General features: G+C 37.2%; 1 protein-coding gene across 3 annotated transcripts in view; it reads left to right on the plus strand.

Moving 5' to 3' along the window:
- LOC137623292 (receptor expression-enhancing protein 5-like) overlaps positions 1 to 15301 on the plus strand; it is a 23336-nt gene extending 8035 nt beyond the window's left edge. For 2 of the 3 annotated variants that reach the window (XM_068354072.1, XM_068354074.1), the window contains exons 2-5: positions 12539 to 12639; positions 13500 to 13631; positions 13810 to 14006; positions 14862 to 15301. In XM_068354072.1, coding sequence (XP_068210173.1) covers positions 12539 to 12639; positions 13500 to 13631; positions 13810 to 14004 — 428 coding nt within the window. In that variant the 3' untranslated portion in view covers positions 14005 to 14006; positions 14862 to 15301. Of the gene's footprint in view, positions 1 to 8172; positions 8375 to 12538; positions 12640 to 13499; positions 13632 to 13809; positions 14007 to 14861 lie in introns of those variants that run through there. The other variant, XM_068354073.1, reaches the window with a different exon arrangement.
- The last annotated feature ends 12244 nt before the right edge of the window (positions 15302 to 27545 follow it).

The following is a 27545-nucleotide window of genomic DNA, read 5'->3' on the forward strand; positions in this document are numbered from 1 at the left end:
TACCATATACTAAACTAACAGTTCAAGTGTTATATGAGTGTGGGTTGATCATTTTGTTGATACAGTATTATGAAAGTACTTTATTTCACAAGACAGTATAATATTTTTAAGTCATTGGCTATTTAACTGGATATAGGAGAGTAGTTTCCAAAGTTAAATTCTACTACTATAGATATTTCTTAAATTTCATTTAATTTTTTTGTGAGGTTTGGTTGTCATGTGCTGAAAGTATTATGTTAGTTGTTTGGGATAAGATTTAAGGGTTGGTCATCTCTCTTCTGGTGCAGTAGGTACATTGGGTCATTTTGTTGGTCATCGTGGTTGAGAATACTTGGCAAGTGTCCCAGGTAGCTGGGGCATCTTAAGAGATACTGTAGTTACTGTACCTGGGCAGTTAGGAATTTCAGAGGAATGTCTTCTGGCATTGGGGACTTTCTAGAGAGTATTTCTGTCAAGGCTGAGTGTACCAGGTCCATTGGTATCTGCATTATCCTGTTTAGTTTACTTGTGGGTATTGTGAAAATTATCTTCAGTTGCAGCAGTGTCTTGTAATTGAACATTGTGGTTGGTGGTGGAATTTTGATAATTGCAGTTTTTATAAGTGCTGTAAATACCTTTTTGCATGAACCAAGTAAATAGTTTAGAGTACCAAATTTTTTCACCTTAAAAATATCTGACAAGTGTGCCATATCACAGTTTGCTTCCACTAAAAGCATTGTGTAAAGACTAATGTATACTTCATAGCAGTGCAAGACAGTACTGTACTTTTTGGTTTTTAATACTATATTGGTCAGAAATTTCTCAATATTATTTACTTTTGATCAAATTTTAGTTTTTAAGTTGGGAAACATTTTTCTTATATGATTTATGTTGTATTTTTGCTCGGACATTGGAATTGCACAATATATTTCTTATCAAAACTTTTTCATCCTAGTTACACGCTGCTGCACTTACAGTACTGTACTGTAGTGTAGTTAATTTATACATGTTATGATAAATAGGAGCCAAATTGTCCACATTTATGGAAAACCTTGTTTTTTTCTTGCTATGTCTTTGGCATTATTGTATCCTAAAGTATAAATGCCTTTGTTGTATTACCATATCAGGTTATTTGCATTTGCTTTAAGCTAGCATTGAAATATTATACAGGATTTATTTTACTTTTGTGCATACTATTTTGCTATTACCATTTCGTCCAGTGTCATAGCATTTTGTTTTGAGCTCTTTGCATAAATATAGTACATTTAGAATAGTACTGTATTTGATTCTTGTACAGTATACTTTTTCCCATAGATTTTGAGCAAATTTTTTTATGGTGCAATTGCTGTTAAATAAAAATACTCTTCTTTGGGTAGATTTTACTTGGTTCTATGCCATTTATTAGTATCATTAGTAGAATGTTGGAGATATGAGATTCAAATTAATCCAAGTGCTAATTTTGATGTAATTGTGGACTTCTTTTGGAATATTAATTTCTGAAAAATAATTGCAAATATTTTTATACAGACTCAAGAAGTTATACTAGTTAGTTTTATTCTTGAAGTTTTTTGTGCTGTTTTGCCATCATAGTTATGATGAATATTGTATTGCTTCATATTTTATTTTTGTAGTGTGGATTATAGCTTTGTGAGTGACCTCGTAGTTTGACCATTTTGGAAAGTACGTTTCATTAAAACTCACAATTTATATCTAACATCCCAAAGAAATGGGATTAATCAAACACATTATCCTGCCCCTGTGGAGATCAATAGAATCACTAGTTTTAAACATTGAGTTCTCGAGCGTCAATGGTAAGTAAAATGTCCTTATTACTTAGGACTTGGTTGCATCCATTAAGGCTTTAATATCTTGTAAATTAACTGTTATTGTATTTGGATAAGCAAAGTAAATTTTATCCTACAGTGCCCTATTATAAGCAAAAACATGTGTTTGTGCAATTTTTTAGTAACTGCATTGAGAAAGTAAGAGTTGTTGTTTGACATAAAAATAAAGTAAAGCATGTTTAGGAAATTCTAGCTTTGGTTTACTGTGGGTCCGCCAACTAATCCTAATGGTTAAGCTTACCAACCATATTATACTGTACTGTATTTAAGAATTTGTCAATTCTCTTATATTAAGCCTTATTACTGTGTCTGATGACAATATCTAACAATTAGTATTGAGTGATATGTGGTATGGTGCAGGTATCATATTTGACGATGCTGGTGATTTTTTTGAAATGAAGAAGTATGCTTGTGAATATTCACAAGAACTTAAACTAGTTCTGGAATCAAAATTTACACTCGACTATTGATGTTTACACTGCCATAGCTACTGGATTTGGTTCTGGAAATAGAAATGCTTTAATGAATTACAAAGCTGAATTGTTACAGATACAACTCTTATGCTTTGAGAAAAGTAGATTCAAACATTTCAGACATAACATTATATTAATGTAATTATTTTTTCCTTTTAGTTTATACTTTCTATAGTTAAAAGAAAGGAGTACTAAACTTTTTACTCCTTAGACTGTATCAACAGAAGCGGTTGAAGCTTGATTTTATAACAATCTGACTCCAATTAGACTATAACACGGCTAAAGACGCTCTATGGATTGTTTTCTTTTGAACTTATATATTTCCATTTTATGTTTGGGCTTTCAACTGCCCTCTTGCATCCATGCGAAGCCTTGAATTATTCTCTGAAAATCTGGATACTAAATGTCAAGTTCACTGGGATCTTCATAAGCAATTTGATAATACAGTAGTTAAAAAGTACGAAAATGTATTAACTAGTATCCATGGGCTCATATCTGTTCATTACTTAAAACCTGACTTATCTGTTGAGATAATGGTGTGTTGATAATGAACTGATAAAATCTTTACTGTTAGGTTGACTACTGGAACTTTGTATTTCTTATTTACCTATCATTACACTGAATTTTCAAGATTGGTTTTCTTACCCATTTAATTTTTTGGGGATGGGACAGTTACTGAATGGCTCTAAAATTTACTTTGAAATATGCTATTTTTGATGCAAAACATCAAAATTAGTGCATGTATTTTTTATATATATACAGTACATATATACAGTAAAATTTATGATTGCCACATCAGTGTTTGTGAATTCCTATGATTGATCTAGCTCATTAGATGTGGAAGCATAATTTTCATGCATTGTTAGTTTTCCCATTTTATATCCCTTTCATAGGATCTTGATCCTTCCATGGTGTTGTCTGCACAGCCTCAGGCCTTTTGATAAAAATCTTAATTTTTTTCCTAACTTGTAAAGATTTATCACTCTAGTAAGAGGCAAACTGCTATGGACATCCTGACATCAGGACATCTGCTGACCAATGAAATGACATGGCAAGACAAAAGCCTTTCATTATCGCTAACATCTATATACAAGCTCTTGCATCATCATACAGTACAGCACTTGAATGCATCTGTGTTTGCCTTTTATAAAAGTACACTTCTTCCTCCAGGGAGATATCACATAGGGGCATAGTGTCATCATTGTACCTCGCATTACTTAGATATGTCTAGTTATGCTTGGGCACTGAATGGCCTTCCAGGCCCCTGTGCTGGCCTTTATGGCCCTAATTCATCAATCCAATGCCCTTGTGGGTGTGGTGATTCATTGTTAAGTAAGCTGCAATCTTCAACATAGTTTTAGGTCATTTGAATAACCAATATGCATGTGGTCAGAAATAATTCTTGGTACTTGGTTAGTTTCCTGTTTACTTCTTTGACAAGTAGCTGCGTTTTTCTTTTGGTGGCTAATGCCATCAGTGCACCTTATGAGCCCCCCCCCCCCCTAACTACACTTGATATTTTATCTAGCCTTCCTTTTGCTCATCGTGCTGCCCTACCTAGTCTATCTTTTACCTTATCGTAACTAGGGTTGTACCTTGGATGCTGAGTGGCCTCACAGGTCCCAACACTTCTGTCTAGCCCAATTGATTAATCCTATCCAGTTACCTTAATTTAGATAGGAATCCTTTATGTAGGACCAAGACTTATGGTTGATTTTACATTGAATAATAATGTATAAGGAATCTTAGGGTATGTAATTTGAATGGTAAAATTATAATGATTGATTAAACAATAACAGAATGTGACCGATTATTTTTGATTCATGTTACTTTACAGATGTTAGTATAACCTAACATGGTTTTTTCATTGATCTGATGAAGAACCAGTTTAAAGTCCTAGATACAGCTTATGTAGAGTAAGGTTTGTGAGTGTGTGTGTGTAATATTTGATATGTTGGCATCCAGAATTGAAATAATGCAAACTAGCTCAACTTATCGAGTTCATGTTGAATACAGTATATAATTTACATTAATTTTTCAATATCTTACGTCATGGAAATGAGTTTATACTTTAAATCGACCATATTTTTGTCCTAGACACTTAATATTTTGCCAGATCATGAAATGCAAGTGATTTACATTACAATACTGTACTTAAATAAGTGATTAGTATCTTATAATTTGGCTTTTTGATGGTTTTTGGTAGTACATGAGACACATTTTGTCTTTCAATGGTGGCTGTTTGTTTGTTAGAATTTATCCAGATAGATTATGAAATTAGATACTGAATGGCAAAATTATTTTATTGAGGATTAAATAGATTTTATGAAGGTAGAAAGTGTAAAGTTGGCTTGCAAAGCAATATGGTTTTGTGGCAAGTGCTGTTTATTCACTAATTTGATCTTGACCTGAAAATATGAAATGACAGGAATTGTTATTGATAGAGGGATTTATTTTTTTATCGTTTGAATACCCTATTACTTGTGCTTTTATTATAGGTTCCGTAAATTTTTCTTTCTTTGAAGGCATATAAATCCTTCTTGTAACAGTTTTTCCCTTCTTTGTAACCCCCTATTTCTTAAAGAGGCATATACTGAATGTTGATTCCTTAATGATTAAGTCAAATTTTCTTCACTGACTTTTCTTGTTTTATACTGGTTTGGGCTTGAGAATTTCATAAGGTTTCTTTTCATTTGTGGTTCTCATAAGCACTTGACACTAATTTTTATGATCATGTGGAAAGAAGCTGGGTCAAAATTCAAGTGATCATGTGGTTGTCCTTGGCCTTTGGTTAGATATTCTGTATCTTTGTTAATTCAGCAGATAAGTGGGTCCTCATTAGGTATCTATGTACATGATACCTTTGAAGGTCTCTCTCTCTCTCTCGTCTCTCTCCTCTCTCTCTCTCTCTCTCTCCTCTCTCTCATCTCTCTCTCTCTCTCCTCTCTCTTTTTTGTGTGTTTTTATGCAACTAATAAAATTAAAATTCAATTCGTATATGGAAGAAACTATTAGTGTAAGACTAGAATTCAGAATAAGGATCTCTCTCTCTCTCTCTCTCTCTCTCTCTCTCTCTCTCTCTTTTTTTTGTGTTTTTATGCAACTAATAAAATTAAAATTCAATTCGTATATGGAAGAAACTATTAGTGTAAGACTAGAATTCAGAATAAGGATAAAGTATTTTAACCACATTTTGGAGATATTTGATATTTGTTCTCTTATCCAATGATTCCTGCCAATAGAATTCATTCTTGGGATGATTCTTTTATCTAGTAGTTTAATGCTAAGGTGCTTGGATATTAACTCTTAGTGGCAAGTAATTTTAGAAGGTTTGGTGTAGGGAGCGTGCCAAGAGTCAAGGGATGTAGCATGTTTATTTTTAGGGAATATGGGGCACAGTGTAGGTTTAAACGTTTTGCTTTTACAAAACTAAAGTTTAAAACTTTAAGTTCTATTTGTATTATGTAATTAAGGAAGTAATTAATGCCATAATGTGACTAGAAGGAGCAGTTTGAGGAGCTAGTGAACAATACAGTAGTTTGTCTTCCCAATGAAATAAAAGGGTACTTGGCACAAAAATCTCTCTCTCTCTCTCTCTCTCTCTCCCTCTCTCTCTCTCTCTCTCTCTCTCTCTCTCTCTCTCTCTCTCTCTCTCTTTTCCTCTCTCTCTCTCTCTTTTCTCTCTCTCTCTCTCTTTTCTCTCTCTCTCTCTCTTTTCTCTCTCTCTCTCTCTTTCTCTTCTCTCTCTCTCTCTTCTCTCTCTCTCCTCTCTCTCTCTCTCTCTCCTCTCTCTCTCTCTCTCTCTCTCTCTCTCTCTCTCTCTCTTTTATATATATATATATATATATATATATATATATATATATATATATATATATATAGTATATATAAACCAAATCTATGTCTACACTACAATATGGGCTCTAGCACAATGATAAAAGGTTATAATACAATACTTTGGTATGACCATAGTGTTGACTTACAAAAGTGGTAAAATATTCACTTTACATTTTACTGGATATGGATAGCAAAACTATTAGTTTTTAACCCTTGTACATAGGTCCCTTTCTATGTCCATTAATGATAAATTTTTACTCTGGCCTATTCCAATAATTTTCTTATTTTAAGATGAAGATGGCTTGTAGCATGTGTCATCTAGTACTCTTTATCCTGGATCATTTGTCATATGAGCTAGTACCACCAAAAAATTCAGGATGAGAGCACTGCAATTATGCTTATTCTTTCCTATTTATATTTTTCTTAACCTCTGGTTTCCTTTAGTAGTGGACAGAATTTTTCCAGTTTCCTTTGTCCTGTGCATTATGTACAGAACATCCATTTGGTTCAGGTCATCATCATCTATGCTTGTGCTCAATAATTTTTAGAGAATTACCTCATCTTAAAGTAATTTTTTTCAAGTGGGACTTTAAACAAGTGTGTACTGTATTTCTCGGAGATACGTACTGCTGTTTGCATTCACATTCTCCAGAGAATTGATATTTTATGCATGATGTTGACTGAACTGGTAATGAGTGAAAAATGAAGATATTTTCTTGAGTAAAATAAGGAAATAAGTTTTTTAGGAGTGTTGAAGTAAGGCAGCTTGTATTCTTGGGTTAACTTAATTTGTGGTTATGGGAAAACTGTAGGTGAGCTATTACAGTACTGTGTAAGTATTCTGCTTTTATCTTGAAAAGTACTGAAGCTTTTAGCCCTGGTTGCCTGGTTATTCCAAATTCATAGCATTCACAAAGATTCTGTATAGTAATATCAGTAATTAAAAATTTCAGTTTGCCAGATGAAAGTAACCTTCGGTAATTAAGGGCTGGTCCGAACGTAGAATTTTAGATTTTACTCATAAATCCATAATTTCAGATTGTACATTAATTTCAGATCTGTAATTTTAGATTGTAATGCAAGATCGCTACAATATTGACAAGATCGGTCGTTACTTTGAGAGAAGTAAGCTGATAATTTATTTGTTGCTGTGTGGGTCAGTCTGACAAATCTTGTAGGAATTTTGTTGGGGGTTGTAGAGAAACTATGGGTCTAAAAGCTTACATGTTTTAAGGAAAGGTTTAAGGTTCATGAGATGAAAAGTGACACATCCTTTTTTTATTATCAAATATAAGTTTACATATTGCAAAAGTTGTGAATTTGGCTAAATGAAGTTCCTATATACAGTAGATGTTGCAATTACACTTTTGAGTGAATTCTCATGCCACCTAATTTGAGTGGAGCACTTAGCATTAGTTGATATTTCTGTAATAATGCATTAGTTTTTTATACCTGGCAAATCAAAATTAATGTGAACCCTCAAAAGTTTAGGTTTTACTTTCAAACACAGAGGTTTAAAGATTCCTTGAACTGGATTTTTCCTTTTATCATCATGCTATACATATATATTTTTTTTTATTCTGTATTCAGTTGAAGCTTAATTTAGGTAGCTACTGTCTTTTAAATTTGTAATTGAGGTAGTAAGAGGTTACAAGGTATTTCTTTTGATAATCTCCTTTAATTTTAGAAAGTGGATTATTTCTTGTTATTGTACTGTACTTTGATCTCAAGATTGACATTTATCTGCTTATCTTTTAAGAGATAATTCCAAAACGACTTGAAATATCACAAGTAGCCTAACAAGCATATTTAATGATTGCCAACTTGTTCATTTGGGTATATAAGTGTTACTCATATTTAAAGATAGATTTATTTGCTTTTGTATATACTGTATGTAGATTACATTATACTGTACTTGTATTAGTACCAACATGTTATATTTTATTAATACTGGTTATCACTTTAGTGTGGAACATTTTTATCTTATCTTACTACCACAGGTGGTGTCTTGTTATCCAGATTTAGTTAGACAAATAGTATAACTTTGGGGTGTTCTTGTAGTTGGTTGTGTGTGAAATCAGCAGCTTATATTCAGAATAATGTCTAAGGGACAGAAAAACAAGAAATTGGGAGAGTGTAAGGAATTTGAAGATTATGTAAATTGGGCTATGAAGGACATTTCAGAAGACTCGAGGCTTTCCAAAGTTTTACAAGAGGACTATTTACCTTTCTGGAAATATGGTGAGAAGTTTGGTGGTGTTCAGATAAGATGAATGTATTTTCTTTGGAAGCAGTTCCATAATCACATGGGCATTGATCAGTTACCTTTGCTCTGATCTTCTCACTAGTTGTATATTTGCTTCTATATATCAATCCTGCTGCCTAGCCACATAATTCAACCCTTCGGAACTACTCTCTGGGTCTTTGGTTATCTTTTATCTTGATATCCCCCACTTTGTACATGATTGTTTAATTTTCTATTTTAGTTTTTTTGTCTCAGAGTGGACCTTTGTTGAGGATTAGAACTTGAAATATGAATATGATGGACCTTGGAATGTTACAGGATGGTGTAGTTGGATGGCATGCCTCCACTCATAGAATTTTGGTACTGCACTGTATCTGATGTAATACAGTATTGAAAACATGTTATTGGGGCAGAGTCTGATCTCGAAAGACATAAGTTTATGGCACTGACGAAGGCAAGGTCTTTATGAGAGGGTACCCAAAAGAAAATAAGAATTTTGCAATATGCTATTTGTTCAGTTTTAAATATTTTCATTTTATAGCCTTCGAAGTACATATTCTCCACTTAGAGCAATGCACCGGTCCAGACACTTATTCCGCTGTTGGAAGCTTTCCTGGAACTGTTGGTTTTTACTTGACGTCTTTCGTGTCCACAAAACTTTTTCCTTAAGGACTTTTCTTCCCCCCTCCTCTCCATTCAGGCAAACTGCAATTGCTGGAAGCAAGATTGTGTGAATAGGGATTATTTTATACTGTGTCATACCGGTATTGGTAAGAATCTAACAAAGTCAAGGGTGTGGAAGAGATGAAGGTAAAAAAAAAAAAAAAAAGTTTTAAAAAAAGCATTATTTTGCAATAGCCCCAGTGCTCCTTTGAACTTTGGAAAAATTATCTGGATTGGTGCATTGCTTCAAATGTATAATACGCACTTTGAAGGCGATAAAGGTGTAAACATTTAAAACTATGAATAACTATTGCAATATTTTCTTTGGTACCCTCTTGTATTCAAGTGGGTCTCGGGGCTACCACATATTTAAAGGCCTGAGTACTGGTATTGTAAAAGATTATGGAAAATTTCCTTGGCAAATTTATTATCTTGAGGGGAGCATCTGCCATTGAACCCAAAACCATTATTTATCACTGGATGAATCTAATTTTTCTATATGTTAAACCTACTAGTGCAAAGCTAAATCTGTGCAAGTTTCATTGAATTTGGACTATTATTTTTTTTAAATGAATGAAAAATCTATTCAACAACAGAAAATTAAGTTCAATTTCTATCAAAAACTACTGAATAGAATTAACTAAAAATGTCCACAAATTTTGTATGTTACAATATAAACAAAATGCCAGTAGGAATTTTCCATATTTTTGGTATTTTTTTTATATAAATATTTATATATTGATATATTTTAAAAGAGAAAATATAGAAAATATTCTTTGGAAAAAATTCCTCCATACAAAATATTGTAAATTTATGCTTTGCAATGATGAATTTGAAATTGGTTGATGAATAGCGTAGAAAACTAGTTTTGACGGCCAATGAGTATAGTTTTGAGATATCTATGGTCAAAGTTTTTCTATGAGAGTATGAGGGATAGTAACTTTCATTAGCAAATATTGTTATCGATACTTATTTGGAAGTAGTCTAAATTACTTGGAAAACAACTTACTTTCTTACACAATACAATTTCTACTCCTTACTGCAAGCATGGCCTCGAAACCACCCCCCCCCCCCCTCTTAGGGGATACTGCTCACTCTTCACCATCATCACTTCACTGCTGCCACTCGCCATCACTGGTCCTTTTTTTTTAAGCCTATCTAAATTAAGATGCCACCATCACATTTCTCATTCTGGCAGCTAAAGAGCTTCTTTTGTTTTTGGCCAATATGGAAAGTTAATCAAGTACCCGGTATTAGGAAAAACAAAACCACTCGAAGTGTAAATAACTTAAAACTGGCACGTATACACGTTTCAGTGTTCTGTTACCATGTGGGTGACTTAAAGATATATGTTTGCCAGATGTATGAAGATAACGAAAAATTTTTTGTATTTATGCAAAATCAATGCACAAGACATACCTACTTCTTTAGCAGACGACGCAGTTTGGATGACATAACCATCTAAAAACCACTATATCTTCTTTATACATAAGAATTAATGCCAGGAACTTCTTGAGGGGACGTACGACATTTTTGGCCATAGATAGAAGTAATATCTCAATTTTCGGTATAAAAGTTTATATGTCCTTACCCCTAGCGGATGCTCCTCCTTAAGTGTCATGCAGTACCTCGGATAGAGAAGGATTCTATAATCTGTCAGACAACTTTTTCCTAGAGGAAGGTCATGTCTTCACATTAAATGCATGCAATATTGGACAGCCCTTGTTGGAAGCCCAAACTGAAGAGGCATCAAAAAGAGATTTGAGAACCCTCCAGAATCAGTACAAGCATCCAATCGTATCATCCTCACTATTATACTGTAGTTTATGATGTAACATTAAATGCAGTCTGCCAGAATGCTGTTTAATCAAAAGCTCATCTTAGATCAAAAATAAAAATGTTTTGTTATTGTCTGTAAACTGCAGCATCCAAAATTATCCCCCACAACAATAGTAATGGAGCACTCCTAATTTCTTTTATCAAATTAAAAGTACTAAATTAATATAAAGATTTTATCCATCACCGAATGCTTCTATTAGCAGTAAGACATGCTTCTATTATTAGGAGTAAGAGTTTTATCCTCTATCCTAAAAAAATACACCAGGTCATCAGAACCATAAAATAAATAGACCCAATCATTTAAATTTTTCACAAGATAATGCATCAAAGTGCAAAATATGCTAAAAAGTAATTAACTCAGACAACCATGTCTTTGAGAGAGAGTAAACTAACCTCATCAAATATTTCAAACAAATCTTTTAAATTAATACTCCAAACAAATAATTCTTACGTGGCCTAACAGACTCCAGTACTGGACTGTGCTGCCCAAATTTTTAAATCCATCCACTTGTCGTGTCTTAACGAACAAATGAGAAGGGGTGCGGACGGAGTTATAACTATACAGTATTTGAAAATTCATAGGTCCATATAGTGTTGCTTTAAAGAAATTAGTCTTTCAAAATAGTAAAAATGCATCATTGCTTACATTGATCATAGGCATAACCCTCTTTATGCATGAATGAGCTACATCACTTTGTATCATAATTATTATAAAAGGTGACTGCAAATATAAAGACAGCAAGACGTTTAAATAAGAGAAAACTAATGGGGGTGGCAGATGGCTTACGAATGTAAAGGAAATATTTAAGTGGTTTTGTTTAGTCGTTTTCATGAATGAAGAGTTGATGTCATTGTAATGAATATATTAACCAGTTCTAGAACATTGTTTTTAGTTACACAGTGTAATAGTGTTTATTGTCTCGCAATTGAACAATGTAACATACATAAGAACAGCTGTGATGTATTGAGCAAATAATTTTGTGATAGTGAATTGTTATGAAATAGTTACAAGCAGATGTTCTTTTACTTTTTTGACACCTGTAAGTTGACAAACCTGTAACAATGATCAAGCAACAAAAGAAGTTCATATCAGTGGATATTCTTAGGTTGCATGTTCTTATGTAGAATAGCATCTGTACAGTATATTGATATCCAAACCCCTTCTTTTTCCTTAATTAAATGGCCTCCTTGGCTCCAATGGCAGGGCTCATGGTCCAGATTCCATAAATAAATACATCATTCTTGTAAAGTAGGGTCGATGTTCAATAAATAGTTCTGTTAATTATATATGCATTTGAACTTATAAAAATTTCAATACGTAACTAAATTAAGGAAATTGTTTTAGGGTGTAATAGTTTGTACTGTATTTGTAATGATGCTGAAATTAATATTTATGGAAGGTATTGTAATTGTTACACAGTACAGTAATTTTTCAAAACCTGTTTCAGTCTATATCCTATACTGTATGTGAGAAATGATTGTGCTAGGACTAAGATTTTAAGGTTTTATTAAAGTTTTTCTAGTTTAAATTTTTTAACAGGTAAAGTAATTGTCTATTATAGAATATTTGTATGTTTGGTTTAAAGTTACAAGATTTTTTTTTTTCAGTTGCCATCTTGGTGGTTCGTTACTTATTAATAAACCTATTGATATTTCAGGTACCGTTGTATTGCTCAGCTTGTATCTTGTGTTTGGGTTTGGTGCTCAGCTGATTTGCAACATCATTGGCTTTATCTACCCAGCCTACTGTAGCATCAAGGTCAGTTTACCTTTATATGCTAAGTTAATGTAATTATAAGAGAAAAATTTGGATAAAGAGGAATATTAATGACCATGTACTGACTTGTAGCGCTTTCAGTACTTAAGTTGAAACCTTGATTTGTTTGTAGGTTGAATTCATGAACAGTATTGCAATGCCTGAAAACAATGTAATTAAACCCTTTTACCAAGAGGATTGAAATTTCACTTTGTTGGCTTTCCGTATCGGATCCTCTTGTGCAAGTGATTGTGATTTTAACTTAATATTGAGGAGTGAAGTTAGTGGCTCTAATGAAAATGCCTGTGTGAGGTTGAATGACTGCAATTCATGGAATGAGATTTAAGGGGCCACTGAAAAGAACCATCTTCACTATTAAAAAAAGACACTTGTGAAGTAATCTTAGCGATTTTTGGTTATTTTGCAAAAATATACTAAGTTGACACAGCTTTTAAGCATAACCCAGTGAATTTTCAATTTCTACATCTCAAAAAATATTTCATTTAGTGCTTGGTAGCTATCAAATTTGTAACACTATCTTATAAGTTGTCTTATTTTGGAAAAGCCTTGAAATTGTCTTTTATTGGGACTCGAGTTTAGTTGCTTTTAGAAATGTTTTTTCCAAATCTATTTTGCTATTCATAATATTGTACAATACAGTAATAACACTTAGTACTTGTGACTGAGCATTTGTTAATCATAAACTTTAGTGGATATTTAAAAGAAAAAAGTTTAAAGTAATTCATGTGCTTTACAACTATGGTACTGGTCACTGATGTTCTTAAATTTATTGTTCTAGTTATTCTATTTTAATGGTCAACTTTATGCTGTGTAACCTATAGATTAGTATTTCCTTTCAACAGGCCCTTGAATCTCCCAAAAAAGATGACGACACCAAGTGGCTCACATACTGGGTAGTATTTGCTCTCTTCAGTGTTTGCGAATTCTTCTCTGACCTCCTGCTTTCATGGTTCCCCTTCTATTGGTTAGCCAAGGTGAGATTTCATTTGATCATTCATCCATTCAGTAGCATTTGTTAAATATCTTATGTTTACGGTCCTTTAGATTTTTGGAAATTTACTGAAATTTTATTTGCTAAGTCAGTGGCATACTTTACATTCTTCACATACCCCACAAGACAATAAATCTAAATTAATCTTGTTTTATTGACAGTGCATGTTCCTAGTCTGGTGCTTCCTTCCAATGTCTTGGAATGGCTCCCATGTCATCTACAACCGTATCATCCGTCCAGCTTTCATCAAACATCAGAAGGAGATCGACACAGTCATGGGAAAGGTAGCTGACAAGGTTAACGAACTCGCTGACACAGCCAGTAAAGTTGCCTCTGATGCTGTCAAGAGTGATTAGAGGTATGTTGCTTATTTGTTTTGTCCATGTTTGATTTCTTGGGCCATTGAGAGGATTTGCCCACTTTCTATAAATGAAATTTAATATTGAAAAAATATTCCTTACATCAAGTATGTGATGAAATTCAATATTGAAAAGATATTGCTTATACCGAATATGTGATGCGCATTGAGAGGGGAGCGCTCAAGTAGATTTTCCAATGCATAGATTTACTGGTTAGGTTTTATTTGTTTCTCCATGCCACTCTGTAAATGCAATATAGTCTTGCTGAAACATATTTATAATCTCAGTGTAACAGATTAAATATTCCGTAGCTCTTGCGAGTTCTTAAAATGTTACTGTGTCATTGTTAGTTTCTAAAAGTTGTCTTTAATCTCTGTAGATAGCAACCACTTGCCCTAACTTGGGAATTAAACTATTTAAAGCATTCATTTCAATATTTAGAATGGAAGCCTTATTGCTCTCAATAGTACATAAATAGGATATTGAACATCTTTTATTTTCACTCATTTACATTTTTATCTCTTATCAGGGCAGGTAGAGGTTCCCTTTTCTATAATGTACAAGAAATATGATCTTTGGTTATGTTTAAACTTTTCTTTTTCTATATATCTACATTCTATACAATACTTTGAAGACGGCTTCGTATCAAACTTTTCTCGACAAATAAAAATGAGTTGAATGAATATAACTGCTGAAAACCTTCAAAGTAAATTTGCCAAACAGCAATTATGAAGTCTTGAGGCTTGACCAGAACACCAGTGTCTTGCATGTGTCTTGATGGTTTATTAGAATTTACTTATCAAAGGGTAGTAATGTGAAATTTTAGATTAACATGACTATATTTTTCTTTTCAGGATACCAAAAGGAAACTTGGAGTAGGGGACTATTTAGCTGTAGGCTAGTTAACTAGGATATTGCTTGTTATAGAATCATGCTGTTGAAGGAATATTTTATGTATATATTTGACTATTTGCTTGAAATTTTTATGCATGTGCAAGACTAACTATATACTGTAGTCTAGTCAGTTTTCAAGTATTACATCTAGCAAATTTTCATTTTTATATTTATAAGAGAACATGAGGCATAAGACACTGTACCAATATTTTTCCTCTATAAAGGAAGTTGAAAATATTTTTCTTGTGATATATTTCTTTTTGAACTAGGAATGTGATTGCTGGGCTTTGGTAGCACAAGTATTTGCAACAAAGACAAGAGCTAGGAGATCCAAATATTTCTTTTGTTTTTATAAGGCAATTTGATGTATACTTCCTATGAATAAAACTCCCTTTTTTTCCTTGTATTTTTCCTTTACCTTTTTATGTAAAAGTAAGGGACTTTTTATGGCTGTAGATCATTTAGACGTGAAAAATGTCTTCTTTACTGGTTTTTTTATGTGCAAAGTTTTTCATGATCCAATATGTTGATGTACTCTTCATTCCAAAGAGAACGCCACATTCAAGTCTTATCCTGTAATACTGATCATGCACATTTAATCCGTTAATATTTTGTGTAATTTAATCCCCAGTTGCAGAAAAACAATCTTAGATATGTGATAGGGAAGTTTCCAATCATTATGTATTCTAAAGTACTACTCTACTGGAGACATCCTTAAAACAAAGTTTTGTCAGAATCCTCATGATTTAATTATATCCAATCATAAGGTATTTAGTGTTATTATATTTCATCTGGAATATTGGCCTTGGATGACAGCGGAGGTAGCAGCAGTAGGGGATTCAGAGTTATGAAGCTTCATCTGTGGTGGATAACTGGGGAGGGTGGTGCTGCTGAATGTAATCCGAAAAGAGGTAGAGCCAGTCAAAGTTCCTTAGTACCTGGTTGCAGAAGTTAAAGGTAGAGGCCATAAGAGAGACAAAAGCTACTGTACTTGCCAGTCTTCTAGTCCGCACAGGGACGATTGCAATACTGTACTATCTAATGGTGTCCCTACCCATTTCTAGTACAGACTTTGTTGACTGATTGTCATTGTCAGTATCCTTTACAATTTAATCCATTTGGTTGGATTAGTAGTAGTAGTAGTTGTTGTTCCACCATTTAACCTTTTCTCATCAGTGGATTAAGTCCAATTCAAAGAAAAGATCAGGCTGATGCCTTTGCAAACTTCACTGAGCCTCCCAATAATGTGACTAGAAACTGTATTCCTAAAACTTTTGTGCATCAATATGAACCCCTCCTGGATTTCAGAAGCCCTCACGATGCAAACATAAGCCAGACAAGTACTGACAAAGCTTCCGCAACATTTTTGAGATTCTAATAGGCCAAGATATTTTGCCCTGCAAACTTAAAGATTGGAAGACCTGATGCGTGACCTTGACAGCTATGTAAGTTCTAAGCTTGAGCTTTGAGTCCAGACAATAATTTCCACTTTTAAATATTAAACTTAGCCGGTGAATGTGTATATAGCTTACGTCTCCGACGGTCGACAGATTCCAAAAACTCGCGAGCGATCGCCAAGAAGGCTGCCAGGTGTGCCCATCAGCGCCGACTATCGGCCAGATACCGCATATACTTCTCAATCAAACCAGTTCTTCTCTGTCGGTGGTAGTGACAGCACTGGTTCCGCTCGTGCTTAACCTCAAGTTTCTACTGATTGGTGAAGTACTTGTTCATGGTTTTGTGGCTTTCGCCGTGTTGGATTATTCTCAAACAATACGATCTTCAAAAGAAATGCTTTTGAAAGGAGAGGAAAAGTTTTTACCCTTGCTTTTTTAATCTCGCTCTGGATTTTCCATAGAGAAAAGATGGCCGACCCTTCCCTCAGTGTACGGAAGTGTGTTAAAGGCTTTTAGTAATTATTTTATCACTTTATAAATTATTGTTGATATTTATAGATTTACCTCTATATATTTTATATCTCGCCCGCCTTTATTAGGCCTCTTCAATTCACTTTCCATTTATACTAAACACCGAGATAAATTTTATGTTTTTGTTTATAAGCGACCTTTGCCTATTCTTTGTAGGCGGTCCTGATTTGGAAAACGAAGTTAAACAACGTTGAGCCCATTCAACTTTTATTTTTGTTTAGTTTGATGAGATGAATATTTTTAGAAAATATTTTAAGAAATTTATTCTTTGAATAGTCTTCGTGCTGTTTTCAAAGATAAACTAACGTTTGGTTTATTTATGCTACGCAGTTTGCGTTCTATCATTACGATAGAGAAAGAGAGAATCACGGTTTCACTTTGCAGAAAGAGTAAATCGATTCTGACGTTTTGTTCATTCTTCTTACAAACTGAAGTTTTTTCGATACTAATTTAAAGGAACATGTTAATTTTTAATTTCCTAGTCCTTTTAGTTTTTTCCTTTAGTCAAATAACCTTTTATTGACGAAGAGTGAGTGAGCCATTCTCTTGTGAGTGACGAGAGAGAGAGAGAAAGAGAGAACGATCCGATCTTTATTCTCGTCCCAAGTCTCTGTACAAGGAGTTTGGGAGTGAGTAACGTTGTTCTCGATTCAGATATTTACTCTCGTCCCAAGTCTCTGTACGGGGAGAGAGGATAAAACGTTCTAGTTTTTATTCTCATCCCAAGGCACTGTACGATGAGATTGAAAACATAGTCCTTAGTGAACTAGTTTTAGTCTCCTCCCCAGTCACTGATCTTTTTTACTTTATATATTTCCGTTTTATTCTATATATATGTATGTGTTTATTAATTTTTGCATGTGTTTCATTTTGTACTAATGTGCTTACATTATACGACATATTTCGCAATTCTAACCTTTTGATTTAAGGGAGAATTGCGTGCGTCAGGTAGAAATCAGCTTTATTCATGTCTCGTGAAATAATTAAAAAATGCGATTTCAGTGAAGAAAGTGCGAAAAACATGTTCAGTGTTGCTGAGGGTTCGTTTGTTCATGCTTGTCACTTTCCTAGTCCGAAACCTCTTTCAGGCTCCCCTGCACCAGGGAGAAGGAATGTCGTAGGACCTAAGGGAGTGAGAGGTGTAAACCAACGAACAGACTTTCCCTCAAAGGTATCAGACGTTGCTCTTCAAGCACGTCCTTGCCATAAGTCAGGAAAGACGAAGTTCTCCTTGTCTTCCGATGATTCGTCTCTTTAAAAACCTCGGCATAAGGTTTCGAGACGGTTGAAACGTTAATTAGTTCCTTTAAAACAAGTAAAACGTCCTAGCTGTAGTCATCATGAGAGTCCCGTTCATAGCGATGACGTTTATGTACAGATATTTCCGACGTCATGATCTATTCAGAGTGCGCAGCGTGACGTTGAGCTGCAGTCACCGCAGACTCGACGTGACGTTGAGCGGTAGACACCGTAGATACGACGTGACGTCGAGTGTCAGTCACCGTAGTCACGATATAGCATCGAACAGCAGTCACCGCTGTTACTACGTGACGTTTGAACGTCAGCCACCGCAGTCAGGTTTATCCGAAGTTAAGTGTTTTGCAAGATATGGTGTTAAAGCTTTCTTCTTTAATAGAAGCTTACGATCCTGTTCCTGTGCGAAAGGATCCTTTTCTTTTTGTACGTCACGGTTATGGGATGCGTGATTCAGGTCTTCAACCTTCTAAACGAGCTTTGTTACGTCACACTGACGTTATCCCTAGTGTCAGCTTTGCTGTTAAACGAGATGCGGAGCATAAATCTCGATGTAACTTTGATCGACAGTCAGTTAAGTCGAGTCATAACTTTGATCAGCAGTCACTGCAGTTCCTCCGAGACTTTGAACGTCAGCCACCGCAGTCACAGCGTGACGTTGAGTTGCAGACACGACGTGACGTTGAGCGGTAGACACCGTAGACACGACGTGACGTTGAGGGTCAGTCACCGTAGTCACGATATAGCATCGAACAGCGGTCACCGCTGTTACTAAGTGACGTGTGAACGTCAGTCACTTCTATCACGACGTGTAGTAGAATAACATTCTCTACAGTCACAACGTGACATCGACCCTCCAACTTTAACTTCTGTTCATATACAAGTTGATGTAGCCTGTCAGGCTTTTCCTTAACGTCATTCTGAATATAAATCTTCTCGCAAGACTTAAGATTTATCAGATGACCCCCTTTCAACTAATGTACCTTTGGGGATTCATTCAGAAGAGTAACCTAGGGTTGTCCAACAATCCCTTGTTTTAAAATTATGAATTTCTTTAGGGAAATTTTGTCCTACTCGTTTTGTAACGGCTGCTCCACCGTCTGAGTTTACTCTTGGCATGACTTTCTTCGACTTCTACATTTACGAAGTCAGTTCTCTCTTGTTCTTCCAAGAGAGCCATGCTCTTACTGGGAGACTGGTTGGAATCCAGGAGAAGTTTAGGAAAGTCTGCTTTTGCTTTTCCTCCTCCTTAATTAGCTAATCGCTCGAGCGTCTGGTGTGACACAGGAGAAGTTCTCAGCTTGGGAGTACCTGCCTCTGGACTCTCCTCGTCGTCTAGCCATGACGCGCTCCAAGATTTTATGGTCTGCTTCAGAGCTAGACCATCTCCTGATAGGAGTTTTTTCGAGTGTTTGAAGTATTAATTTTTTTGGATTGGTCCCTGGGAGCCTTAAGTAAGGTCTCTCCAGCTGACAATGTATTGCTGTACAAATTATGTCATGCATGAACAAGGCTATAAGGGATGGCTCCAATGAACTGGCAGCCACGTTCACTGCAGGAGTACTTAAGATGTAAGTGCGCTCAATGTGTTCATTGTCAAGACAAAGTTCACGATGAAGACTACCAAATCTGTCTTAGCAGCAGTAAGGGAAGGCGACTGGATGGTCTATCTCGACCTTCGTGACACATACTTCCACATCCCGATTCATGCAAACTTTCAACAATATCTGAGGTTTGTGGACGGGAAAGTAGTGTACCAATTTCGAGCACTGTGCTTCGGCCTCAGTCCTGCTCCTCTTGTTTTTACAAGGCTCTTGCAAAATGTAGCAAGCTTTCTACATTTTTTCAGGGATCAGAGCCTCCCTTTATTTTGACGACTGGCTAATCAGGGCATCGTCATTAAATCGCTGTCTGGAGAACCTCAAATGAACATTAGACCTAACCAAGGAGCTAGGTCTCATAGTGAACGTAGAGAAGTCGTAACTTAAAGTACTCCATCCCAGACTATTCTTTATTTGGGGATGGAGATACAGTGTCGAATTTTTCGGGCCTTTTCGTCTCCCACAAGAATGGAACAAGCTCTGTTAAAAGTCCGTCACTTGCAAGAGAAAAACAGTTGCTCTGTAAGAGTTTGAACGAGCCTCGTGGGAACCCTTTCATCGCTGGAGCAGTTTATCTCTCTGGGGAGACTCAACCTTTGCCCTCTCCAATTTCACCTAAACCATTGGAACAAGGAGAAGGGCTTAGAGAGTATCTCTATCCCAATCTCCAACTCAGTCTAGACATGTCTGACTTGGTGGGACAGCAACATCAGACTTCAAGAAGGTCTTTCTCTTGCGATCAAGAACCCAAACCATGTGTTGTATTCAGATGCATCGGATTTGGGTTTGGGAGCGCCACTGGACAGTCTGGAATGCTCGGGTCTTTGGTCCACGGATCAGAAGGAACTCCATTTAAGGCAAGTAACATCTCTCTTTTGACGAGATTTGTGCAAGGAGAAATGAATGTCTTAGCGGACTGCCTCAGCAGAAGAGGACAAGTCATCTCCATGGAGTGGACGTTGCACAAGACTGTGCGAGAAGCTATGGATGACATGGGGTCAACCCACCATAGATCTTTTTGCGACTTCACTGACAAAGAGGCTCTCGACTTACTGCTCTCCAGTTCCAGATCCAGAGGCAGCCCACATAGACGCTTTCCTATTGGACTGGTCTCGCCTAGACATCTTTGCCTTCCCACCATTCTAGATCCTAGACAAGATTCTTCAGAAGTTCGCCTCTCACGAAGGGACCAGGTTGACGTTGGTTGCTCACCTCTGGCCCGCGATTGAGTGGTTCACAGAGGTACTTCTATGGCTAGTAGACATTCCAAGAAGTCTACCGTTGCGGATGGATCTCCTGCGTCAGCCTCACGTAAAGAGATTTCATCAAAACCTCCCCGCGCTTCGTCTACCTGCCTTTAGACTATCAAAAGACACTTTAGAGCTCGAGGGTTTTCGAAATAGGCAGCTAGAGTGATCGCGAGGGCTAGAAGATCCTCTACCATCAGGATTTATCTATCTAAATGGGAGGTATTTAGAGACTGGTGCAAATCCTCTTCTATTTCCTCTTCCAGTACCTCTGTAGTGCAGATTGCAGATTGTCTGCTTTATCTGAGATCTGAGGAATGGTCGCTCCCTTTCTGCATCTACCATTAAAGGCTACAGAAGCATGTTAGCTTCTGTTTTCAGGTATAGAAATTTGGATCTATCTAATAACAAAGATCTCCAAGACCTTCTTAAGTCTTTCGAGACTTCCAAGGAGCGTCATATTTCTACTCCTGCTTGGAACTTGGACGTGGTCCTGCAGTTCCTTATGTCAGACAGGTTTGAACCATTAAGTTCGGCCTCCCTGAAGGATCTTATCCTCAAGACACTTTTCTTGGTGAGCTTGGCTTCTGCGAAAAGGGTTAGTGAGATACATGCTTTTAGCAAGAATATCGGCTTCTGCTAATAAAGCAGTATGCTCTCTTCATCTTGGTTTTTTGGCCAAAAATGAACTTCCATGGCCTAAATCGTTTGAACTTCCCAGTCTATCTGAGATTGTTGGGAATGAAGTTGAAAGAGTGCTGTGCCCCGTTAGAGCTCTGTTTTATTTATCTAGAACTAAACTGCTGTGAGGTTTTTTTTCAGAGGCCTTATGGTGTTCCGTTAAAAGCCCTCTTTGCCTATGTCGAAGAATGCGTTGTCTCATTTTATTAGACTATTGATTAGAGAGGCACACTCTCATTTAAGTGAGAAGGATCATAATTTGCTTAAAGTTAAAGCGGTAGCTACTTCAGTAGCATTTAAACAAAATAGATCCCTTAGAAGTATTATGGACGCGACCTTTTGGAGAAGCAAGTAGGTGTTCGCTTCATATTACTTGAAAGATGTCCAGACTCTTTATGAGGACTACTACACGTTGGGACCATTCGTAGCAGCGAGTGCAGTAGTGGGTGAAGGTTCTACCACTACATTCCCTTTATCCCAATATTCTTTTAATCTTCTCTTGAAATTTTTAATCTTGTTTTGGGTTGTACGGGAGACTAAGAAGTCTTTTGCAATCTTTTGATTTGGCGGGTGGTCAAAATATTGTTTCTTGAGAGCACCCAGATTAAGGGTATTGATGAGGTCCTGTTGTAGGGGTGTTCACCCTGATTATAACAGCTCCTAGAAGTCTTTCAGCATACTGAGAGGATCGCTGGGCTTCATAAGGATAGCGAACTAATGAGTCTGAGTATTCATCAGAGTCAGCTTCCTTATCAGGTACCTATACTTAAGTTTGTTTTTTGAATATTTGTCAAAAACTCTTGAGCATATACGCCTTTATTGTTTTAATACTGGTCTCTACCCACCACCATGGGTGTGAATCAGCTATATATATATTCACCGGCTAAGTTTAATATTTAAAAATGATATTTTCAATTCAAAAATAAATTTTTGAATATACTTACCCGGTGAATATATATAATTAAAGGCCCTCCCTTCCTCCCCGATAGAGACCCTACGGACTGAGAAGAACTGGTTTGGTTGAGAAGTATATGCGGTATCTGGCCAATAGTCGGCGGTGGTGGGCACACCCGGCAGCCTTCATGGCGATCGCTCGCGAGTTTTTGGAATCTGTCGACCGTTGGAGACGTAAGCTATATATATATTCACCGGGTAAGTATATTAAAAAATTTATTTTAAATTGAAAATATCATAATTCATGCAGGCCTTTGAGACTTGATTTTTCAAGTGTGTCGACAAGCACTTTTAAAAGTGACTGACTTGGATTGGTACCTCAAGAGAGGTTGGAAAGCTTTCTAGATTTTAGGTTAAGCAAAGATGTCATACTGAAGCATGAAGTGCTAGTTGATAAGACAGGTACAATTGGTTTAGACTCTAAGAGAGGCTGTATTATCGCTCCCAATTGGGCCTCTGTCTTGGATTTTACTTTCCACTTGTATTCATTGTTCCTGTGTTGATGGACAATTTTGGTTTTCATGTTAAAAGAATCAAGTCAGAGTGTCTTGTTTTTGGCATGAAAATAGATTAGGTCTTCCTTTATGGTGTGCAGTTACTGTTTGCCCTAGGACTCTGTAGAAGACATCTTGTGACTGAACAATATAATTTTGTCCTTATGTACTGGCTCATAGAACTTGGCGAGTGTCTTGAGGCTCTCGTTAAAGATTGCAAGTTGTATCCTGGCCAGGGTCTTCATAGATATGAAGGATTGACTAACTTGGCTTTCCATAATTTCATGATTGTTTGGCACACTCAAATCCACCAAATCTAACTCAAAAATGTTACCCATTTCTTGTATTACCTGTGGTAGATTCTCCAGAATTGAAGAGAGAATTTTAAATATTTAACTTAGCCGGTGAATATATAATAGCTGCAACTCTGTTGCTCGACAGACAAAAAAAAAAAAAAAAAAAAAAAAAAAAAAAAACAGTAAAAACTCGCCAGCGATCGCTATACAGGTTGCGGGTGTGCCCACCAGCGCCAACTGTCGGCCAGATACCACTCTCGATGTAAACAAAGACTCAATTTCTTCTCTGTCGACGTGTCGACAAGACGTACTTTTACTCGCTGTAGAACCTGGAGTTTTCTCAATATATTTGGTGAAGTACTTCATTTTGGTTTGAGCTTTCGCAGTGCAGGTGTTTTATCTTCATCTTAAATCTTGAACTCGTTTTTGGATAGATTTAATTTTTGATGACAAAGAGAGTATGGACTTTCTTTGACTTTTAAATGGCCGACCCTTCCCTTAGACGGAAGTGTGTTTAGGCTTTTAGCAATTATCTTATCACGTTATAAATTAATTATAGATTTTCCTCTATATATTTTATATCTCACCGCCTTTATTAGGCCTCTTCGATTAACTTTCCATTTAAACATAAAAATAAATTTTAATGATTTGTTTATATGCGACCTTTCCTGAGAGTAGGCGGTCCTAACTTGGAAACCGAAGTTAAACAACGTTGAGCCCTTTTCAATCGTAATAGCTTTTAAAGAGCTTATGATTTAAAACTTTTTAAATGAATACTTTTAATAAATATTTTATGAAAGATTTTCTTTGAATAGTCTTCGTACTGTTTTCAAAGATGAACTAACGTTTAGTTTATTTATGCTACGCAGTTTGCGCTCTATCGTTACGATAGAGAGAGTATCACGGTTTCACTTTGCAGAAAGAGTAAATCGATTCTGACGTTTTGTTCATTCTTCTTTCAAAGCTTAAATGTTTTAAATTCTATTTTAAAGGAACTTTTTAATTGAAAAACCTTTCAGTTTTTTTTTCCTTTGGTCAAATAACATGTTTTTTTGACGAAACGTAATTGGGCTCTTCTCTTAGGTGCGAAATCAAGAGAGAGAAAACGTTCCGTTCAAGCGGGTAACGTTGTTCTCGAGTTACTCTCGTCCCTAGTCTCTGTACGGGGAGAAAGGATAAAACGTTTTTAGTTTTATTCTCGTCCCCAGGCAATGTACGGTGAGAGATTGAAAACGTAGTTTTGAATGAACTAGTGTTTAGTCTCTTCCCCAGCCACTGAATTTTTTATCTTAAAAGATGTTTACTGTGTTTTGCTGGTATTAATGTGCTTGCATTATACGACTGATTTCGCATTTACTACCTTTTTGATGAGGGTAGAATTGCGTGCTTCAGGTAGAAATCAGTAAAAGTTTCGATTTCAGTGAAATAAGTGCAAACAGAAAATCGTAGTGATAAAGTGATATTGCGCAAAGTGTTACAGTGTTGCGTAACCGAGGGTTCGTCTGTTCGTGCCTGTCGTTCACCTAGTCCGGGACCTCTTGCAAGCTCCCAAGCCCAGGGGAGAAGTAATGTCGTACGACTTATGGGTTCGAGAGGCCTTGATCAGCGAACAGACGTTCCCTCTATGGTATCGGGTGTATCTTACCAAGATCTCCCCTACCATAAGGCGAGAGACAATTTTCTCCTCGTCATCCGAAGGCTTTTCGCATAAGAAACCTGAAACAAGGTTTCGAGGCCCTTAAGCGAAAGTCAGTCCTTTCAGGACAGGTCCAGCGTCCTGGTTGTAGCCATTAGGATAGCTCTGACCCTATGCAGTCATCGGAAAACTGCTCGCCGCCTAACAAAAGCGTAACACAGACTCCGAGAGTCTTTTTGTTGGCAAGGTTTTGCGGTCACAGACGTTACCCTCGTCTCTTACCGCAACCATTTCCGTTGATCCTAAATGGGTTGTACGGCAAGACATGCAGAATAAGCTTGCCTCCCTTATGGAAGACTATTCTGCCGATTAGTACGTTGAGCCTAGCCATTTATCTCATCGAGATCCTGGCTTTCAGCCAACCTAACGTTCCTTTGTGCGTCCTGGTGACGTTGAAGTAGCTAAGTCACGTCAGTCAGGTTGTTTAGAACCACACTCGATGCGGTCTCGTGTGGATTTTCAGCCACATTTGGACGTTAGGCCACTTGCTGATGCTCCTGTTGACGTTCAGGACGTTCGCTAACAATCGGAGTTGACTTGTTTTGACGCTGTGCGTCAACCTCCGCATTCTAGAGTTGTTTTGACTGCTCAATCTAGGCGGTCAAGCAGTCTCGAGTGGACGCTGTGCGTCCTCCCGCACCTGTTGTTGTTGACAGTTCACAGACTGTCAAGCAGTTACATGACGTTGCGTCCTGGTCTCTCTCACCTGTTGTTGTTGACAGTTCACAGACTGTCAAGCAGTTACATGACGTTGCGTACTGGTCCGCTACTAATGCACCAGTGCGTGTGGACTCTGCTTGTAAAGCATTGCCACCACGGTAGGTCTCTCCCTTGCTTGAGACTCGGCTATTATCGGACAAGGTTCCTTTAGATGAGGAAGTTGCTGTTCCCCCTCCTACTGATATTCCCTTGAGGACTCTGTCAGACGGAGAGGAGCCTAAAGCTGCTTAGCCCTTTATGGACTTTAATTAAATCATGCTGATTTTTAAGGATCTTTGTCCGGATCTTTTTATAACTGCTGCTCCTCGTTCGCCTAAACGTCAGAGCTTACACTAGGCCTAGCTACTTCGAAGCCGTTGTATTATAAGCTAGTACTCTCTCGCTCTCCTAGAGAGCTTTACGTTTGCTAGGCGACTGGTTTATCACCAGGAGGAGTTTGGGGGATACAGCCTTTCCTTTCCCTTCTTTTAAACTGGCTTATAGAGCGAGAGTCTGATATGACACGAGAGAAGTTCTCGGCTTGGGAGTTTCTGCCTCTGCCCAGATAGACTTCTAAAATCTCGTAGACTCTCCCTGGCGCCTGGCCAGGAGACGCTCCAAGATTTTACAGGTCAACTTCACAGCTGTTTTCGAGCCTTTGAAGTTTTGCTGTACAATTATGTTATGCATAAACAAGGCTTTCAGGGATGGCTCCAATGATCTGACAGCCACGTTCTCTGCAGAGACAAGTCCCTCAGGGATGGCTCCATGATTTGGCAGCCATGTTCACTGCAGGAGTACGTAAGAGGCAAGTGCGCTCAATGTGTTCATTGTCAAGACAAACTTCGCGATGAAGTTTACCAGGCTGTCTTGACAGCATTTATGGAAGGCGACTGGATGGTCTCTCTCGACCTTCAGGAGGCATACTTCCACATTCCTATACACCCGGATTCCCAACCGTTTCTGAGGTTTGTTTACAGGAATGTGGGGTACCAGTTTCGAGCTATCGGAGATCAGAGCCTCCCTGTACTTGGACGACTGGCTTCTCAGAGCCTCTTCCAGTCATCGCTGTCTGAAGGATCTCAATTGGACTCTAGATCTGGCCAAGGAATTGGGACTCCTAGTCAATTTGGAAAAGTCACAGCTGGTCCCATCCAAACTATTCTGTATTTAGGGATGGAGATTCACAGTCAAGTTTTTCGGGCTTTTCCGTCGGCCCCCAGAATAGATCAAGCCCTGCTCTCCATCCAGAAGATGCTGAAGAAAGAACGCTGCTCAGTCAGGCTGTGGATGAGTCTGGTAGGGACGCTGTCATCCCTGGAGCAATTTGTATCATTAGGAAGACTACACCTCCGTCCTCTTCAATTCCATCTGGCTTTTCACTGGAAAAAGGACAAGACGCTAGAGGCGGTCTCGATCCCGATTTCCGAAAAGATAAAGTCTTGTCTGACTTGGTGGAAGGACAATATCAGCCTAAGAGAGGGTCTTCCCCTGGCAGTTCAGATAACCAACCACGTTCTCTTCTCGGAAGCATCGGACTTGGGCTGGGGCGCGACGCTGGACGGTCGGGAATGCTCAGGTCTGTGGAACTCGAGTCAGAGGAGCATGCATATCAACTGCAAGGAGCTTTTGGCGGTTCATCTGGCCTTGAGAAGCTACGAGTATCTCCTTCGAGGCAAAGTGGTGGAAGTAAACTCGGACAACACCACGGCCTTGGCGTACATCTCCAAACAGGGAGGTACCCACTCACTGACGTTGTACGAGATCGCAAGGGACCTGCTCATCTGGTCAAAA

The sequence above is a fragment of the Palaemon carinicauda genome, chromosome 30 (assembly GCF_036898095.1).
Source record: "Palaemon carinicauda isolate YSFRI2023 chromosome 30, ASM3689809v2, whole genome shotgun sequence".
NCBI classification, from domain to species: Eukaryota; Metazoa; Arthropoda; class Malacostraca; order Decapoda; family Palaemonidae; genus Palaemon; species Palaemon carinicauda.